General features: G+C 38.4%; 2 protein-coding genes across 2 annotated transcripts in view; both read left to right on the top strand.

Annotated features, from left to right (window-relative positions):
* The window catches only part of LOC139714307 (uncharacterized), a 40,915-nt gene extending 30,628 nt beyond the window's left edge, over positions 1-10,287 (top strand). The window contains exon 6 of the mRNA XM_071626022.1: positions 10,218-10,287. Coding sequence (XP_071482123.1) covers positions 10,218-10,287 — 70 coding nt within the window. The remainder of the gene's footprint in view (positions 1-10,217) is intronic.
* A 6,342-nt stretch (positions 10,288-16,629) lies between these two features.
* On the top strand, positions 16,630-21,302 carry LOC139714306 (octopamine receptor beta-1R-like). The gene is made up of 3 exons (XM_071626020.1): positions 16,630-17,236; positions 18,934-19,184; positions 21,177-21,302. Exons 1-3 carry the CDS (start codon positions 16,630-16,632, stop codon positions 21,300-21,302), a joined length of 984 nt encoding a protein of 327 aa, XP_071482121.1.
* Positions 21,303-21,735: the final 433 nt, after the last annotated feature.

Here is a 21,735-nt window from a genome sequence, read left to right as displayed (position 1 = left end):
TATAAATATACCAGGCCTGAGAGGCTCTGGTTGAAACCAAAGATTAGAGATAACAAGATACGAAGGCGCGCGATAACAATGGACACAAAATGGCTGCCCTACATGACGATACAAAAGAGAGCCAAGTACAAACTCAGTACACCTAGAAACATCATTCATTTCCAAATACAGTGGTATTTTTATTATCTTAAAAAGATTTAAAAATTATAGTCGTAGCTTTTTTTCGATTAAGGGCAGGGCTGCCAACTCTCACTCATTGAGAGTGAGACTCACTCATTTTGGTCCTTTCTCACTCTAAAACTTTATTTCATTTGCATGCATTTCTATTGATCTCACTCATTTTGACTCCTAAATCATAGCATTGGCCTATGGGAGTCTCACTCTCAACTAGTTTCCAATGTTGGCAGCCCTGTTAAGGGTATTATTTTGAAGAACGGGATTTTAAAGTAATAAGGATTATTTCGTGGAGGTAAAAATTTGGCAACAACATGATCTCACAATCAAAGACGCTTGATAAACAACAACATCTTCAAAGACAGCGCGTCTCAGGCAAAGGCGCCCATCACCTGAGACGCGCTGTCCCTGAAGCCGCTGCTGTATGTTTATCAAGTGTCAAGACAGCGCGTCTCAGGTGACGTGCGTAATACGCATGAGGACCGCGCGCTGTCCATTTGTTTTGTACAGGATTAGCGCGCACTTTCGTGTCTTATTAGTTAAGCGTCTTTGGTTGAAACTATGCGCATGAGGTGACTTCAGTAGCACTATTTTCTGAGGGGCGCAGCCCCGAAGAAAATAGTGCTACTGAAGTCACCGAAGGCACATAGTTTCAACCGGTGCCTCGAAAAATTGGCCTGGTATATTTGTTTTATATCCCTCCCAATGAATTTAAGAGTATTCGACTGCTGGTATTCTGTAATTTACCTCTTTTTTAAGGGCATATTGCTTTACTTTTCAAGAAGATTGACTAGTCATTCACGCTCGGGAAAGCAGCTCAGCAGGAGGGCAGCGCGTACGCGTACTATGAAGAGACAACTGCGCGCTCAGCCGCTGAAGTGTACTCGGTGCATTGCATGCTGTACAACGTACTGGTAAACATGCGCAAACTGCAAACTCACTACGCGCTTCATACATGCAATACGCCTATCCGATCTGTCAACAAGTACGTTCGGTTGCCAGTGCGGTGATGTGCGTGCTCGAGCTGATCAACGATGTGACTGTGAGCTGCAGTTGATTGTGTTTTCTGTCGTCTTTCTACCTAGCTGTCTGTACATGAATACGGACTATCATTTCCTGTTAAAATGCAAGTATACATTGTAAATTTGGGTAGCATTCAGTAACAGCGTATAAGGTTAGATTAGGCACTGGAAAAATTCTAGCAATTAAAGCATCGAGTGCCACTGTAAATTCGTGTGATTCGTACGGTGTTCTAACGTAAACAGTGAACAAGTTAGACTCTAACTAAATCGTTAGACACTCTAAAAAATAATTATTAGGAATGAGATTACGGGAAATAGGGCCTATTGTTAGACAGGTAGAACTAACGTTAGGCTTAACTAGCGCTAACGTTAAAGCAGGCCTACTATCTACTGCAGTTTCGTTTAATTTGTCAACATCTTTTGGGTGGGTCGCTCGAGTTAGTGAACTGCGAGACCATTTTCTGAAATCCTTCCTAGGAAGAAATTTCTTCCTAAGTCAGGATTTTTTCCTAAGTGGTATTCTGAAAATCTTCCTAAGTTTCTTCCTAAGTAGACTTAGGAAGAAACTTAGGAAGGGGGCGGGAATATGCAAATTTCGGGTAAATTACAGAATACCGGCAGCCAATCACGGAGAGCGCAAATCGCTCTGAAAAGAGCGTAATTACGCTTGCCGATAGCAACCATCTGAAATATTAATCCGATCTGCGATACGGTCCGTGATTCGGCTGTCGACGATTGCATTTGTTTACGTGTGTTTTCTTTGATCTGTGCGGTGAGAAGTGTGGTATCTTACGTTGTTCTCGGGGGTTTCGGGGGTGTCCCCCGAATAATGTAGTTCTAGATCCTGACGATGCTAGTCTAGACTAGCCGTTAAAATTTACCCGAATTTACGATGAATACTCACGTTTTTAGGAGTTGAGGATAGTCCGTATCCTAGAAATCGATAGCAATTTGGGTGAGACTAGAAAACAATCACTTATCTAATTGCTGGTGCTAGCTTACAATAGAGCTTACGCACTGTGTGGGTGCTCTTGACAGCCCACCATGTTGACTCTATGCAGTCGTACATCCAGTACCTACACACAACAGCTTATGATGCGTACGTGTGCAGTGGTAGCGCGTATTGAGTCTGCAGAACGCGCGCATGTTTACTAGTACAGTGTACAATACGTATAGCAGTTGAGTGCGCACTGTGATGTCTCTTGACAATACGCGTATACGCGCTGCCTTGCCAAACTAGTGTGTAGTGTGATTGATCGTGAATGACTTGTGTCGAAAAGAGTGAAAGGAAGAAGAGCTGCTAGCTGTGATGACGTCATCACCTTTAAAATAGTTCCGTCAAAATCGCCTCGATTTTCTTTATCGACGATTTACTCGAGTTATCTTGATTTAGAGCAGTTTTCCTCTGAAACCACTCAATTTTCATAAAAATTGTGTGCTCAACCTACTTTTTGACGGCCGTTCCGTTCCCGGGCTTTTTGGGGGCCCCAGACGACGGGAAAGACGAATTTCAGCCCTTTGGGCTGAAATTCATCTCTAAGGGAGAGTCGCCGGAGGCGGGGCCGAAGGCCCCGCCTCCGGCGGCTCTGCGTACGCATCAATATGCTAATTTATATGACGCAAAACCGGTATTCTGTAATTTCCCCCAAATTTCTGACTTAGGAAGAAGTTGGTATTCTAGAATGCACTTAGGAAAGAATTTTAGGAACATATTTAGGAAAGCTCCACCCCTGTCCTAAGTACATTGTTAAGAATAGCAAACTGCAAGCATCGTGATAGGCGCGCTTATCAGTCATTGCGCGCACATGTACTTTGATGCGCGAAATGAGCGTGAGAAAGGGGACGTGCCGCGCACTCGTGTATTTGACCCTACGTCACAGTAATATGCGATTGTCATTGGCAGACATTGGTTAGTTCCTTATGATACGGCATTTCGTATTGGCTTAGGAAAGGACGTGGGTGGGGATAAGGACGGCTTAATTTGCATTAAGAAGTGCCTAGGAAGAAATTTCAGAATACCAATTTTGTCTTTCCTAGGCACTTCCTAAGTTTCTGACTTAGGAAGAAACTTAGGAAGAAACTTAGGAAGATTTTCAGAATACCACCCCAACTTTCAAACGGCAAAGCATGAACTCCCCAAAGGCCTACGGTACGTCGAAGAACCCTAGCTTGCTTATTGTTGTCTAATTATAGATCTACGATATCGCCTACTCTGTTGTAACGTAATACATTTTTTTTTCTTTTTAGGTAGAATGAGGGCTTTATAAGAGTCTCTCTGAGTCTCTCTAACGTAACCCGTGTCGCATTGAGTGTATGCGTGCCTTGTGGTTCTCGCGAAGTGCAGTGATCTAAGGCGCCGCGATACCCATTCATCTGTACATGAAATCTCTCGCGAAGCAAAGGTGCTGCGATACCCATTCATTTACACGTGAAATATTTCGCGTCGCGACGCGAAGCAAAAAAGGCGCGAAAATCACCAGGGGTGGTATTCTGAGGTCGTAATTAAGTCTGTAATTAACTTTGTGATTAAGTCGTGAAGTTAATAGGCCCTTAATCATGGGCAAAATCGGTATTCTGAGGACGTAATTAAGGTATGATTAAGTCCCCTGTAATTATCTTAGGTCCCTCCCATCTAATTGTTATTCCATCCAATCAGACGCGTTGGTAGAAGCCAAAATGATGATTATACGCGCAAATATGCCCTCAATGCGCGCTCCTCCACGCCCCCTGTAATTACAACCCAAGAGCTCCGTGCGCACACTCCGGTATTTGATTACAACCCCTCACCTACGCACGCGAAGATCTCAACCTCTTTGCTCACATAAAATGACAAAATCCTCGAAGATCGGCTATATTTCTTTTTTTCTCTGAATTCTACGGATACCATGATAACAAGATTCCGGCCTTTCTTCCCTTGTGCATAACATGTGTGGCGTACACGTACGTATACTCTTATACGTACAGTAGACCAAGCGTCGCCTTGTGGGACCGGACGCGTACATGGAGTCACTTTGAAGGGCAAATCCAACGATTTAACAGGTTAATTCTCACGCCGTTTTCAGAGTATGTTGTCTAGTAGGCCTATATGAGGAGTCTATATCAAGTCTTTAAGGTAAAGGGTGCATATTCTATGTAAAATAAGTAAGTTTTCATGCGGGAACTTAAGTGTCCGGAAACCCAACCCCCCATCATACTTATAGTTATATGTGCGGGATTTCCGAGTGCGACGTGCGTAAATGTTTGGGACGAACATCTTCGGACATCTTGACCCACAAAGGTACGTGAAAAATGCTGTTGGTTTTCGAATTTTCGACCCATTTTATAAAACAAATGATGCACAGGATTATTTCGTGGCGTTAGTGGAGATGCAGCTCACTCTCGGGTATTTACAATGTAGTGCAACATGCACTCGGCTTCGCCTCGTGCATGTTTCACAATTGTAAATACCCTCGAGTGCGCTATACGCCTCCACTAACGCACTCTATCCTGTGCATCATTTGTATAACACAACCTTCGTGAGTTCGGGCCATGGAGTTTCGACGAAAACTAGGTTTGTAGTCCAGTCATAAGAGGAAACAACCCGACGAAAATTGCAACAAAAACAGGTCCACTTGCAGTCATTGATCTTCGAAACCACCTAAGCGATATACAGGAGTGATAAAAATGGATGAAATTCGAATGATAGATAAGTGCCTAAATTCCAAAGAAAAAAATTTTAGGCATGTATCCTATGTATTACTTGTCTATATTTTGCGATCTTGACCTTGTGAAAAGTAAACATCTGTGTCTACAAAAACATCTTCCTAAATGTCGAAGCGTCAGTGCAGAATGATATAAAGAGAGTCTGGCCAACTTGGTTTTCGGCTTATGCGTTTTGAGGCCTGTGATTGGTCAAAACTGGTCCCGTGATCTTCGTGGAGCTCTGTCGTTGCCAAACTTCGCTCACCCGCAGTGCCCATTGTTATCTACCCTTTATTTTACCCACTAACGCGTTAAACGTTGAGTACATGCATGGCGTATACTTTAGCAGTTAGCCAGACTCTCTTTATAAATACGGCACTATGAAGTGTTTGCAAATTCATGATATTCTTCCGTCGAGATGTTTTCATTGCAACTGATTGACAAATTGCCCTATACATCGACGTAAATAAGCACTGAATTGATCAGTGTTTTAGTAGTAGCCATGATAAAAAATCGTGGGCGTACATACTCGAGCAGGATTCGAACCTACGACCTCCTGATCACCGAACAGGCGTTATCTCCACTAGACCACCGAGCTTTCGCCCGACAGCAAGTGTTGGTTCTAATCCTTTTAGCATGCAGCGGGTACTGCTTTGTTGTTCAAATTCATGATATTCTTCCGTCGAGATGTTTTCATTGCAACTGATTGACAAATTGCCCTACATCGACGTAAACACTATGGTAAATAAGCACTGAATTGATCAGTGTTTTAGTAGTAGCCATGATAAAAAAAAGAAAAGAAATGACGCCTGTCCGGTTATCAGGAGGTCGTAGGTTCGAATCCTGCTCGAGTATGTACGCCCATGATTTTTTATCATGGCTACTACTAAGACACTGAACAATTCAGTGCTTATTTACGTCGGTGTAGGGCAATTTGTCAATCAGTTGCAATGAAAATATCTCGACGGAAGAATATCATGAATTTGTATAATTATATATTTATATATATATTTCTTAAAAACATAAACACGCACATGTCCAAAGGAACACATTCTACTAGTCTAACATATCAATACACACAAAGGAAAAACACAAAATAGATAAGCTTAAATGTATGCCAAAGACAATTAGAATCTGTAATCTACTGACAAAACTTAAAAATGTCTTTACATAAGTTAAGAAATATCTTTCTAGCGAGAGGTTAACAAAATCAAAGACATTTGATAAGTACTTTGACCACTCCCCTCCCCCTAAAATTACCTTTCTTTGTCTTTGTTCGATGTGATATGCATAGTTAAACTTTACAAGTGATATACATTTTTCATTTTACCAAACAGTTCTGCACTTTCCTTTCAAATGTCAAATGTCAAATGTCAAATGTCAAAAAAAAAAAAAAAATGTCATGTCAAACACTAAGTGATTGTACGCTCCCGCCGAGCGCTCCAGGTTGATGATTATGGGTCGCTTCTGCAGAACTGAAAATTAAATTTCGGTTTAGTCTCAATTTCACTTTCAATTTGATTTAAATTTCAATTCATTGTTACATTCCTAAATGAGATCATGCAACAAAATAATCATGTGGAACTATACACAGCCCTAATGCCGCCCATAGACGTCTGGTCGGGCTACAAATCATGGAGCTGTATACAACGGCTCCATGATCAACATAATAGAATGATACATAATGTCCAGCATGGACGTACAATAAAATGATTATTACTTACAACATTCAGTAAAAGATCCGTAACCTCATGAGTTATCTACCTAACCACCTTAAGATATGAATTTGCTCATTAAATCTTTACAATTACCAGGGCTCTACATTGATAATGATTTGTCCTGGAAAATTCACTCAATCACCTTGTAATAAACTGTTTTCTATAGAAATAATGAAATTTAACCATCTTCAAACGCTGTTCTGACGGTACACACGACATTAATTGTATTAAATCATCTTCATCAAAGTCATGGAATCTTGCGTTTGGCAACTATAGAAGAGTCCTTTTAGATAAACTCCTTAATTCCTTTAAAAATTCAATTCGGATTGTACGTCGTGTTGAATTTTCTTTAAAAAAATCGGATTGTACATGACGTTCAATTCCTTTCCAAAGTCATGACAAAGATGTACCTTATCGTGAAAGCAACACATCTTTCAAGTCAGAGACTTGTAAAATGATTATACATATTTTATCGCTACAACACGTTTCACGAGGAAAACACATTTAGAAATTATGTCATGAACGTTAGGTATAAATGCAGTGGGGACATTATCAACGTTGCGTCCGTGACAGCAGTGGGACGACAGTCCGCGGTTCCTACATTTACGAAACAATGAAAGGAACCTTGCCATGACCGAGGCTCCATCTCTCTCATTCTATCTATCTACCTATCTATCTGTCTATCTATCTATCTATCTATCTATCTATCTATCTCTATCTCTATCTCTCGCGTGAACTTTGAAAGGTTTCCGCACACTGTGCATCCTGATTGGTTGGCACCGAGTGTTAAAAACAACAATGATTGGATGAAAAGGTGTACTAAAAGTGTTGACTTGATGGCTGATATACGAGTGGAAAAACTTCCGCAGGACACAAGTATATAGGGCACACTATAAATTATCGGCCTATCTCCACTATGAATTGTTGTTGTTGATGTTGTTGTTGTTGTTGTTTTTGAGGGGAACACTTCTCACTCATGTTAATGCAAGAAGATTTATTTCTGCGACCGGTGGCCAAACAAAGCTGATCTCTTTGCTATACTGACCAAATCTGTTAACAGGTTTAAAGGTGCGCCATGGTTTCTATGCAAAACACAATGAACTGAAATTTGATTTGAAAGTCGTCAATATTTAATTGAAATCTGGTCTCCCGTGAAGAGTTAAAAAGCGCTTTCATGAGGAAGCTCTGCCAGTATTCAAAGGCTGATATATTCTATAATTTATCATTGAGCTTAAAGGGAAATACAATTCAAACTGAAAGGTAGTATGAAAAGAAAGACAAAGGCTTTTAAGTACTACAATGAAAATGTAAAAAAAAATTGGATGGAAATTAACAGGGAAGTTTTGGAATTGTGAAGTTCTGCTAATTTCATGAAACAGTTCTTGTTAATAGTCAATGTGAATGTGCAAATATTAAATTGTTGATATTATTTCCTCACAACTTGCTGTAGAGGTTGCCCACAAAATTGATTTTTTTTTTTCGTTCAAACAGAATTATGCCTCAGTTTCAAATCCTGATAATATTCTGACTATCATTATTTTGAAGTTATTCAAATAATATCAAATCAAATAACATTATGCTTTAAGCTTTTGAGACAGAAAAATGGAATTTTCGTTGTGACGTGATGACATCATCAGCTCATCATTTACATATCCATATCAACTTCAAGAACTGTTAATGAAAAATTAGCAAATCTTTAAAATTTCATAGCTTTCTTACTTTCAAGCCGATTCTGTTGTGCTTGTCAAATTTCACTCTTGTCTTCCAAACTAGATTTTAACTGGCCTGTAGAATTCCCCTTTAACTAAAAAGAAGACCTATCTAAACGTTTTTTGACCTTGGCAATTGGGCAGAAGGGCAAAATCTGGCGGGATTTTCCCCTTTGTGTACCTTTTCGTTCAGGCACGTATACTCCCAAGATTTCTGTCAATCGTTTCCTGTAAATCAGTCTGAACAAAACATTGCAAGTGCTTCCTCTCAGTGAATTGACGGAACAGGAATTTCACGTCATACTACCCTGTAGAACAGTGCTTGATGTGATGCATGATTATGATATTATAGACTGTGAGCGGCGCCCTCAAGGTCGGCTGCCAGTTACTCAGTCACAGATTTCAACGTCGACGTGGCATGTTTCCGAAGTCAGTAGGATGGCTGCGGTGACAAAAGTAAGATTATATATAGAAAATAGATATAGAAGTAGGTAAATAAACCAATAAACAGGCAAACTCCCCATAAACTTAGGGCCTACACTTTGTGATATTTTTTGTCCATCTTATATAACATCCAAACATTTCATCGGCATACGACTGAGATACCTCTGCTTCTCACGCATTCAATGCAATTATGTGCCATAATATGAACAGAACTCTGTATTTCCATCTTGAAAAAATGTCATTAACTTTGGACACTGACCGAGGATTAATGATGTCATTTCCTCACAACTTGCTGTATAGGGGTTGTATATATTTTTCTTTCAAACGCAGTTATGCCCCCGTTTCAAATTCTGATATATCTGAATAATTGTTCATTTTGAACTTACTCAGCCAGTAATAACTTTATGTCTTGCGCTTGGACTTTTTTTTTACTCAATCAAGGGAAAATTGTGGCGTGAATATAATCAGCTCACTTATTTACATATTCTTATGAACTGTTCAAGAACTGTATATTGAAAAAAATCACTTTTTTAGCATGATAAAAGAGCATTTGACTAAACGCTTTCAGAGAGCAGGGGAATGATTGCTACCATTAAAGGCATAATTTACCAATTGCAGATGAAACAAAAACCCAGCATTAGTACTTTAAAATAGTTCTAAAATATGAGTTAGGGGTAGAAACAACCGCTGTAAAAAATTGAATCAGTATAATCGATGTTGAATATTTTTAAATACACAAAATGTTAACATAAGTTATAATAAAAATGTTTCCGGATTAAATCGCCTACAGCTATGGTTTACTGAGAAAAATATTGATATCTCCTTAAATTTTAAGTGTATTGCACAAACGTTTATGTGATAGGATGTTTTGTGATAAAACAGACCTACAAATATGCATCAAATGTGATATCCTGAACATTTTTTGAATTACTACTTCCAAAGGTATACAGAACCGTTAATATATGTCAGTATCAAGTTTATGGAATGTGTAATTTTCATGAAAAGTGATTTTTTTTTTTTGTGGAATTCCCTTTATATTTTCTTGGTATTGTTGTCCACACGTGACATCATAACCTCTAGTAGTCTCCTCATCCAGCGGTTCCAACACCAAAACTTTAAAAATGCATAAAAGAAGCTTAAATACTCATCATTTCTATACAAATATGACATCATTACTTTTACTCACAGCCTCTTATGTAGATAGGATAGTCTCTGGCATAAAGAAGTAAAGTAAGGACAAGCTGCTCATCGTAACTGCAATCATGAAACCTTTTACGCCCCAGTCACATATAAACACGGATGCTCAAGGATCCGAGAAGAATATAAAGTTATGTCTAAGTATCTCATAAGAAGTTGAAGGCTTAATCATCATCTCAGCCAATACTGTACCATCTCTTTAATAAGCACTTTCAACAGAGGGCGCAAGAGACTTCACCTTGTGAACTCTTCTTGTGGCACCACTCTCCTAGGCTGTGGCACCACTACCCTGCATCTCCCCTACAGCGACCCGAGCAGCCTCGACCCTGGATGATGCTATGACATGAAACTGCTTTGACAGTATAGAAGGGGTTTTCCCTGTCAAGTCCTACAAGGTATCATGTCAAACTTAATCCCGTTGAAGAAAACCTCAATATTTTGCTCTGATCAAATATCAGTGAGAGAGAAAGCGTTTTTTTTTTTTTTAACCCTCACTTTCAAACATATGGGACATTAACCTATCACATCATTGTGTATCATTATTACTACTGGTACCTGATCAAGCCAACTTATGATGGGATTTACCATCTGCCCAAGGGTGGTATGTTGTACGTTAAGGGTAGTAATTATTCCCCCTGCTTTCTGAAACTGCGGCGGTTATTCAAGTCCTTTTCTATTATGCTAGAAATGTGAAATCATGTTTAATTTTCTTTACATTTTCCTAATAATAGTTGTTCAGATATGATGCCATAAACTCAAGTAGTTTCCTCATCCTCATTCCGACACCAAAATTTTAAAAATTCGAAACTTTTGCATCGATTGTCCGATTCTCCTCAAACTTTCCCTGATGTGTTCTACTAATGTTGCTGCTTTCACTCAATCCGCATTTCTCTTTGGGTGTTGGTTTCCTTTAATGTGCGCAGTCATGTAAACATTGGTCAACACTGTTAGGTACCAATGGGATGCAAAAGAGTTCTCCTTTCTTCACAACCAACATTGCGCTCTCTGTAATTGACAATAGAGTTTTTATTTTTCCAAAACAAAAAAATAGCTGTCGTGCGAGGGATTAGGTAACTCTCTCTCTCTCTCTCTCTCTCTCTCTCTCTCTATATATATATATATATATATATATATGTATATATATATATATATGTATATATATATATATATATATATATATACATATATATATATGAATCCTTAGTGTGTGTGGGGGGGGGGGTGTATTTTGTGGTTTCTAGCTATCCCCTTGTACAACCGATCCAACTGTATTTAGATTATATTGATGATATGCAATTTGTGTAAAGAAGCTTCTTGCCTCAATTTTTATTTATTGATGATAATAGCCCAAGTAAAGATAAAAACGTTTTAACAATAGAATAATCGCTCTTTATAGCTGACAAACTGCATTACTATAATCAAGTTGTCTAAACATATCGTATCGTGCTTGAATCAAGTTTATAATGTCAAATTACAAGTAAGTAATGTGTCAATATAAAGAGTGAAAAGCAATATATGGAGCATTACATTTTTTGGTGATTGATAAATATTTGAATTTGAAAGAACATGAAGATTGAATTTATTGGAAAGTATCAATTTGCATTCAAATATTGGGACATTCAATAATGTTAAACATTTGCTGTCATTAAGAATGTTAGTTAACACCATTGCATTTTTCACATTTAATGTCTTGTGATTGCAAATTGCAAATAAGGTAAATACGAATCTTTTTCTTATTATTACATAAACTTCTTGAGTTACAAAAACGTGCAATTCACACCAATACTATACGTCCCATCTTTTGACACTAAGGCAAATGTAATTTTAAAAGCAAATTTAAGAAACATATTTGTAAATTTCAATTTGCATATTTCATGTACTCATAATTATTCAAAAAATGTTTATACCAGGGATTTCTGGGTTTTTTTTTAAGAATAGCGATGTCAAAAAATTTGAAACCCTGTCTGCGTCTTTGTACCAATTATTGTGAAATAGTGTATATCTTCAATGATATTTATGGGGCCAAACTCAAAGTCATGGTAATCATATTGAATTTAGAAATTTCGAAGATTTCGTATAGAGTATAATGCTTTTAGTATTTTAAGAGGTACATGTTGTTAGCCTATTATGGAATATTTTGTATTCATGTGATATTGCTTTTATATCGAACTTGTCTTGATATTTGCTATTGCTCCATTATCAGCTGTCAAGAACGCGACGTATTATCAACAGACACATTGCACTCTTCGGCTTTGTCCCGTCGATAGATGGCGCGGAGAAGAAAATCTACCCAGAGAAGACTTTCGGTGTGGGTCTGTTCAAACGGTACCCCACCCTCTCTCCTGCTGATTTATTGCATTACATGAGGAGAGCAATTCCTCCGGTGGGGTGTGTATGAAACAGGGCTTTAGCCTATCATGCGACTCACCATCATTGATCACCCGTCGCTAGCTCCTGGATGGGTGCTGTCCAGTGTGTAGCCGACTAGTTAGTCGATTACTACGCACATTGGCCAGCAGTCCCTCGGAATCGCGCCATCTATTGACTGGTAATAATAATAATAATAATAATAATTGCATTTATATGGCGCTTCATACTGACGTTTCTAAGCGCACTTTGCTACTCATACAAATAGACTAGAAAACACAATAACATTAACAAAATTAAGGTTAACAGTAACAAAAGAAGAAGAAAGAAAAGAAAAGAAAAGAAAAATACATGTGATACAATGGTACAATAATTGATAACTGTGTGCGCCTCCAGAAAAAAAAAAATTACAGCTGATTAAACAGGTGACTTTTAAGAAGAATTTTAAATGATTCGACAGATGAGGCATTCTGAATATAAAGAGGGAGTTTATTCCAAAGAGTGGGAGCAATGGAAGAGAAGGCTCGGTCACCATAACGGGTTTTTGTACGTGGGCCATGAAGTAATTGGAGAGAGGAAGATGAACGGAGGGGTCTGGCAGAAGAGGAGGAGCGGAGAGAGACTAGGTTTTGAAGATATATGGGTGCAAGATTACGTGTGATTTTGTACGTCAGAAGTAGGATCTTGAAAGTAATACGGGAATGGACTGGAAGCCAATGGAGTGAGCGGAGAACAGGAGATATATGGTCATGTCTCCTACTAAGGGAGACTAATCTAGCGGCTGAATTTTGGATACGTTGGAGAGGGGATATGTGAGAAAGAGGGAGGCCGGCAAGGAGGGAGTTGCAGTAGTCCAGATAGGAGGAGACGAAGGCATGGACGAGCCGCTCTGCTGATGATTGATCAAGCAGACGCCTGATCTTCCCTATTTTGAAAATACCCCATGATGCAGACTTACAAATGTTTGTGATATGGTGTTTAAGAGTTAAGTGTTTGTCCAAAGTAAAGCAAAGGTCTCTAACACAGTCAGAGACCTTAATAATCCCATCCCGAGTAGTTAGATCTGGTAGAGGAACTGTGCTCCTAAACTGTGATGAGAAATGGATGAGTTCAGACTTGTCTTCATTCAGACGGAGTCTGTTGGCAGTGGACCAGGTTTTGATGTCGTTGAGACATTCTCTCAGTGAATTAACAGCAGCAATCCTATCGCCAGGTGACATAGTTATGTAAATTTGAGTGTCGTCAGCATACATAGCGTAGTTGACTCCATGATGACAATTGATGATTCTGGTGAGTGGACCTGTATAGAGGAGAAAAAGAAGGGGGCCGGCAACGGATCCTTGCGGAACTCCGCAGCTGATAGGACTAGGACATGACCAGGTCCCATTGATTATCACCCTCTGTGCGCGATCTTGAAGATATGACTTGATCCATTGGATGGCAGTGCCTGTGATGGAATAGTCATTACTAAGTCGTTGTAGTAGCAACGTGTGGTCGAGCGTGTCAAACGCAGCCGAATAGTCAAGAAGAAGAAGAGCAGCCTCATTGCCCTTGTCGACAGCAAGAAGGAGATCGTTGAGCACTTTCAACAAGGCAGTTTCTGTTGAGTGGAGGTTGCGGTATGCTGACTGGTTTGTGGGAAGCAGATGATTACTGTCAACATAAGATCGCTGTACAGTCCCTCGCTTGCTCCCCCCCCCCCCCACACACACACACAATTATACACACACACACACACAACGAAAAAAAACATGTATTTTCTTGCGCCATTTTCCTTGAAGTTACAATTATTCATTTCGCCTTCGATGTTAACGTTCCCCCCCCCCACCCCCCTTCTCCTTGTTTCTTTAATTTTCCATCTGAGATGATGGCTGGATAGCCCATATTCATTCGCAATAGCTGGTCTTCCATGGGGTCTAGCTGGGTGTGGGGCGGGACCACTTCAACGACTTCTGCACCCTGCGCTATCAGATGACAGAATGAAGTGGGATCCAACACGTTCATGAGCCATGACCCTCCAATACACTGCACCTCCATTTTACGTCCTACCCGGGGATCAGAGTATTTTGTTCCTCTTGCTGATATAGAGGGGAGGGATGATTTAGTAGCTCCATGATTATGCACAACACTACAGCAATTTGCTGAAAGGGTCATCCGAAAGGACTATCCATCCCACAAGTGGTAAATAAATAAATACAGACACAGTTAGACTCAGGAATCCAGCCTGGGTCCTTTGGATTTGGAGGCAGACGCGCTATACCGACGGAGCCAAATCACCGCCCGTTTCATTAAAATGGCGGCCACTGGGTTCCATCATATGAGATCAATTTCTTTCACGTTTCAAGGGGCCGCTGTTGTGGCTCAGTGGATGTTGTTACGAACTGAGAATCCGAAATACGTGGTTCGAATCCCCTGGCTACGGCAGCTGTGTCCCTACATAAGGCACTATCACTGCAGAGAGTAGTCCATTGAAAGGGAACTCAAAGCAGTCTGTCCTTTGGTTGGGTCCCGGGTGCTTACAAACCGTCATTGCATTCTTAGCAGTCTCGCAAATCAAAGATGATACGGTATGCCCGGTGTCTTACAGATATATATTTTCTGAATTACTGAAATACAGATATATTTTTGCTTAAAGAGATGGATATGTTTTTGGTTGAGGTGAGGCTTCAGATTTTCACTCTTTGTGAAATAATTATGTCTTATGAATCACGAAACGGCACAAAGTTTTTTACAAGTTTATTTGATTAAAATTGGTTTTGAAATGGCTCAGATATCCAAAAACAAAGTGAACACAACGTAGTCCTTATAAAAGATAGTTCCATCATTTATTAGGACCCCTTTGATTTCGTATTTCTCAGGCATTTCAAAACAAATTTAAGCAAAAATGTATTAAGTATCACAAGTAATAAGTATACTTATTATATAACTATACGTATATATGTTTGAATATTAAATATATTATGTATATATACTTTATATGTATACATATAGATTACATACTATAATTCATACAAGTGTTGTGTGTGTATGTCTGTGTGTACATTGCAAAAAGTCCGGTGTTAAATAGTGAACACCGAGCTGGTGTTAGATTTTCGATGCTCATTTATGGTGTTAAATTAACACCTACGGGTGTCATTTCCAAATTTTAAACTGTTTTTTTGAAGAGTTTCTTAGTAACTGCACTTCTTGTTGATTTTTAATTTAAACAAGACGATCAAGAATTTTACATTAAAATACTAGATTTTTGAAAAAATGTGAAAATAAATTTACACCAAAGTAACACCAGCTGGTGTGGTCCCTTATTGAAGCTTGACGGGTGTTAAACCATTGATATTAACACCAACAAATATCAAATCAACACCATGTGGTGTCATTTTTGAATTAACACCAGTACAGTGTCAAAATAACACCAGGTACAGTGTCAAATTAACACCACGAAGTGTCAGGTGAACACTTTTCAACACCATCACAGTGCATTTTTAACACCTGTGGGTGTGGACCTTTATTGAAGTTTGATCGGTGTTAGATTTAACACCCGTGGTGTTAAATCTAACACCGATGTTTTTACAGTGTATGTGTGTGTGTACGTGTGTGTATGTGTGTGTATGTGTGTGTGTGTGTGTTTGTGTGTGTGTGTGTGTTAGTAATGAATTGGGATGTTTAGGTTTTCTTGTCATATCTTAATAGCTGTACTTTGTTCTCAAGCACTTTCAACGATGTATCTCTTCAATCGTGCCATCTCTATGCCATTTCCATGAACACTCCTCATATATTAGAAGCACGGTCAAATGTGATTGGACGGATTGCCATTGCGTCCGCCCTGCTACACTTCAGAGTATAATTATCTCCGATGTACTAGTATTAGCTGAACGCCTGCCGGAGCTTCGGGTCGATATAAAAGCATGAACGCTCCAAGCTCGAGAGGATCCTTTATCCGTGGAAAGCTCCGGTAATGCTTTTCCTTTTTTTTTGTCGGAATTTTTGCAATGCGTCACTTTTCCTTTGCTTTGTACAGCTAGAGGACCTTTCACTTTGCGTGCCCAGAGCATTAAATCGTTCAACATTTCAAACAAAAGTGGCTATCGTCTTTAAAGAGATAACTGTTACACATTAATGTGCATCTTGATTAGATGAAGAAACACTAACGGCCTCGTTTAGCATCGTTTACAGTCTTGCTATACGTATACGTTAAAAAAGTAAATTACTTGAGCACTATACAAAAAAGATTGTTTCTCACTTTTATGGACTATACCATTGTTTCATTGGAAATCTTGTCGGTGCATTTCATCTTAAAGGAATTTCTTTATTCTATTCATGATGTCGGCGGTCACAGAAATATCGAGTATATCAGAGATTGTTTTCTCTGAGTACACTAATAACTTCGATCATCTCGAGAACATTACAGAGAGTGGGCAATCGAACGTTAGCTCCTGGTTCTCGTCCCTTTTCGGTACTCTGTCAGTTGCGATTGCCCTGACTGCAATCCTAGGAAACTCCCTCGTTATCGCCACCATTCTGACCAACCGTCAACTGATGACGTACACGAACAGCTTCATCGTCGGCTTGGCGATGGCGGATCTCTGTAACGGCGTCGAAATCACTTTCCGAAGCGTGAACACGTACCTGGGATACTGGCCGTTTGGCAAGGTTGGCTGCGAGATATTTCTCTTCTTCGCCCACTATACCGTGCAGGTCATTTACATTCTCACACTCGTCATCGCAATCGATCGCTTTCGCTCGATCAGGAGTCCGCTACATCATCTTCGAATGAAACGCCTGACGTACGCCGTCAGGCAAATTCTGGTGACCTACTTCAGCCAGGTGCTGGTCATCTCATTCTACTTGTATGCGTTACCATGGATACTAGGCAGGGGCTTCGATATTCCAGATAAAGTGTGCCTGTCTCGATTCAGCATCAATGAAAGTATAGGCCTCTATTTTATGCTGATAACTCGCTACATTCCTGTTCTCACAACTGGTATGCTGTACGTAATAATATACGGAATTATTACTCGTCGAAAATTATTCAAGAAGTCATTAACGACTGAGACAAAGTCAAACAATCCTGGTAAGTAATTGTTTGCATTATCGGAATGTTTCTTTCCAATTTTTAAAATGATTTTGTTATTTTATAAGTATTTACCCCAAAGGTTAAAAATGTTGCAAATGTCTCTGAAGAAAATAAAATCATCTTACTCCTTATGTAGTTGTTTTGTAGTGACATACATTTAAGAACCCACTTTCGAAAAAAGAAAGAAAGTACGAAAGTTTATTTTGCCATTCATAGAAGTTTCGAAGTTCACTGACACTATGGCGTATTCGAACCTCATCTTTTTTTGTCTTCTTTTTTTTTACTCATATGATATAGGAAGAGCATGTATATGTGACGAATCTTGCTTTATGATTTGAGTAATTAGAGTAGCGAGACATTTTTATTTATCGCCTTAATGCGCAAACCGTATACTGAACACCTTTTCCCCCTTCTGCCCTTCAGAACAAGAATCGCGCAAGATAAACAGACAAAATATTGCAAATATTTCTCAGACAGGAATTGAGCTAAAGAGTAAGACATATCAATAATGTCCGAGTCATTTTCGATTCACAGCCCTATCAGGGGGAGTAGTTTAACCTGAAAAGATATTGCAACCGAGAAAACGGAAAGTTTATTTGACTGAAAAATATCTGAATCTTAAATTCGAGGAATGCGTGAACCTTTTTTTTTTAACATGTCAAGTGTTCTCAAAAGACTGCAGCATATGTTCAATGCCACTTTTCTGAAAAGTGTGTTCATTTGTTGATGAAGCATTCATGCCATGTTCGTACTAGGTATGTTTGTAAAATTTATTTTCCTGGAAAAGGTGTGATACAATTGAAAACCAGAGAACGTCAAAGAAATTCAATGATATCAATTTTGTTACAATATTGCCATTCGGTCATTTTCTGCTTTTCTGCTTTAATGCAAGTCCAGTCTTATTTCCTCTGATAATCTGAACCTTAATTCTGAAATTAATCACTCACCATCACGACTATTCTGTGTGTGTAAGCACAATACGTGTGTATCATTTGTGTTTGTTTTTTTTGATTGTTTATAGACAGAGTGATTTTCTGCTGAAACAAAAATGATTTATGGTTTTAACATTTACTGTGTAACCCGATATGAAAAGTATGAAATAGATTGAAGGGCCATCTTGCTGCATGTTCTTGAAAACATTTCAATTTTTTTTTCGTTAGCCAACATCTCTATTTCCAAGCATTTTATGAAATGGAAAAAAAATCCAGCTTTCGACTGGCTTATTGTATTGAATTAAGCAAGGAATCAGAAAAGAAACTTGATTTAAAACTGAAAGTATCTCACATTGAATTTGAATTAATTGTCGTTTGTGCTGAAAAGTATGATAAATCCTTAACTTATAATTGTCTTTCTGCAGTTGCATGGAATTGAGACTTTATGATAAGGAATTTCTTGCACATGCGATATAATCGCACATCATTTGTCGTTTTTTGGTGATAGTGACAGCTTTTGAGCTTACATTACTCACAATCAGAAAAAGAAAACAATTAAAAATGTCGTCAGCGGTTACATTTTACACGTTTTCCCTACAACAATATTAATTGTTACAGAATACTCTCGAGAAAGTCGTAGTGTGGCTACAGTGTCAGTAAAGTTTGACAGGTCAACCGTGGATGAAGGGGATCTTGAGAACGCTACCCACCAGCACCCCTCGGCAGGTGGGAAGAAGAGGAGCTACCACCGGGCGGAACGAACTCTAACGATGATCTTCTTTATCCTGCTCGTTTCTAGTCTGCCGTACATAATAGCTTACAGCGTTCACCTGTTGTGCGACCACTGCGTTTCGATTGGAATCTTCAACGTAAGTATCACGCTCGTTTTTATAAAGATTCAAGCTTCGTTTATAATTATTATTATGGTAGCATATTCTATGGGGCGGTGTGCGTGAAAATCAAATAGGGTTCATCAAATTTTATCAGAGCATTAATTGTGGCGTTATTCCGAAGGTTCGTTCATTAGTACGAAAATGAAAAAAACAAAAACAAAACAAAACACACTGATAACGAGAAAACAAAAACAAAAACAAAAACAAAAACAGAAACTGCGGTTATCAACAAACTTTGGAATTGCGATTTATTTCTTCTAATTACTGTAATAACTAACTTTTAGAATGACAAACCTTATTCAATTTCGGATTATCGATCCTTCGGAGTAACGAACATTATTTCACTTTTGGAATTACGAACCAAAAAAAAAAAAAAAAACCGAACTGTATGTAACCACGTGCTATGTAGTACTACATAGACAATTCTACAAATTGTCATTAAACTTTTCCAATTCTTTTTAGCCAGACGAGGCTATACACATCGAAAAGTCAACTTATGTCTTTCAAAACAAAAAATAAAAACCTAAAATTAAGTACATGAGTAATCGGAAGAAAATATCCCAAAAGATAAACTTGATAATTTTTCTCTATACTGTCTCAATTTAATGTCGAGTACAATAACATAATAAGGCAAAGAAATTTCAGTTTTAAAGATCGTGAATAGAGCTGCAATACAAAAAAAAAATCAAAGAAAACATGGTTCTCCTTACCATTTTTCTTTTGTTATATGGACGTTTTCATTACCTTACATGACAAATGCATGAACGACGGAAGGTTGTGATAAACTTTGCCAGTCAAAGTTCTACTTTCCCGAATTCGATATACGATTGTGACTTTGCTGAAAGCTGCGTATATTACATGTGGTTATAGGTCTATCTATACCAGCAGATAACATAGTCTTTTGCTGACCTGATAATGACTAATTAAAAACATCTTTTACTGCTAACATAGACTTTCGGAATTTAGGGACTAATCTATCTTATCAACGAACAAGAGGCGTTTGATCTATTGGAACGAGACAATAGCTACACCGGATGACTGAAAGAATATATGTTATGTCATGATTTTGATTATCATGATCTTTGTTGGGGTATGAGTGCCCTTCAATTTGTCTCCCTCTGTGCAAATGAAATTTGTAAAATCGCAACTACGACTTAAAATGTAAGTTCGAAACAACGACCTGAGATTTGGAATATCTCATCTCTACAGACGCGACAGAAGGAGACAAACGGAAGAAAACTCATAGCTGATATCTTCACCCTTCTGCTTGATAATCTCTCGCTTCCATTTATGATCATTCTTGATATATATATTTGTGTTTTTTCCTGTATACTGTTACCTTGATAATAAACGCCATTTTTAGCTTGATTAATATAGTGCTCAGTCTTCTGGTATTTATCATGTGACAACAAGTTAAAATATTTTTCATATGTCCCTGTCAATTTAATATCGATTTTCTGCATATCTTTAAAATCATGATAAATTTTGTTGTTCATTGAATAAATGCCAGTAATGAATCATCATAAATAACACCAGCAGCAATAGGAAGAATGAAGATTATAAGGATAGGAAGATAATTTTGACAATATTGGTAGTACACGTCATGATATTGATAGTCGTAATCATAATGAAACGAAGATCTCTATTAGAAGTAGGAGAAGTTATAGGAATAGTGGTATCTCAGAAGAGCTTTATCACAGAACGAGTTAAGCGCAATATTTACACATTTTAACGTATTTCATCAGAATTGCTCAATAACACTTCTCCAGTCATACCTCACGTGTTTCATAACAAGGAACATTCTTGAAAGTGTGACAAAACATCACATAATTGTTTATTATTTCATTTGTTTTTGACAGGTTTAGTCGCAAAAACCTCAAATTCAAAAGAATGGAGTTAAGTCTTTTTGCGATCAAACTCTTCTTTTTTTACCCTTTGCTATCTCTTATAACAATTGCCTTTAACCAGGCCGCTGTGGTGGTTAGCCACATGAGTTTCGCCATCAACCCAATCTGCTACGCATCGGGGAATCCCCTTATCAGAGCTGGAATCATTAATCTGATCTGCAAGCCAAAAGGAGGGGGAAAATCCTAGGAAAATCGTCGTGCAACAACCAAGAAAGCTGGGAAATGGAAGACAGCGTAATGCACCCAACAGTAATAACACTAAAAGTTACATATCTGTGTCGATTTGTTTTCATCTTTCCTTTTTTTAAATATCAATGAGTGTTAGTGACAGTAATCTTTGATTCATGTTGTCCATCCTATGTTTTAGAATGTCTAGCACTACAAAATACAGGGACTTTGTTAATAATTATAGATTGTAGAGCACCACACGATGCCTTCATTTTTACAAAATGAGACAAAGTTTTGACAAAGAAGAAAATAAGAAAAAAAATAAACAAAGTTTCGGTAAATGAAAGAAAGATATCATTCAGAGGGGTGAAGGTTCAGGTGCGACTCTAGTTTCTTTATTTTGTCTCCCTCTATAAATTAAATTTGTTAAGATCGCAACTGCTGATCTGAAA

Source organism: Diadema antillarum, unplaced genomic scaffold, assembly GCF_040938485.1.
Source record: "Diadema antillarum isolate AM-2024a unplaced genomic scaffold, OU_Dant_1.0 seq00002227_RagTag, whole genome shotgun sequence".
In the NCBI taxonomy this organism is placed as follows: domain Eukaryota; kingdom Metazoa; phylum Echinodermata; class Echinoidea; order Diadematoida; family Diadematidae; genus Diadema; species Diadema antillarum.
The sequence above is the reverse complement of the archived record's forward strand: the minus strand, read 5'-3'. Positions and strand labels throughout refer to the sequence as shown.

Coding starts and splice junctions, on each gene's coding strand:
- LOC139714306 (XM_071626020.1), top strand. CDS start 16,630: ATGTCGGCGGTCACAGAAATATCGAGTATATCAGAGATTGTTTTCTCT. Junction 17,237..18,933: donor TCGATTCAGCATCAATGAAA/GTATAGGCCTCT, acceptor TAATTGTTACAG/AATACTCTCGAGAAAGTCGT. Junction 19,185..21,176: donor TTTCGATTGGAATCTTCAAC/GTAAGTATCACG, acceptor GCCTTTAACCAG/GCCGCTGTGGTGGTTAGCCA.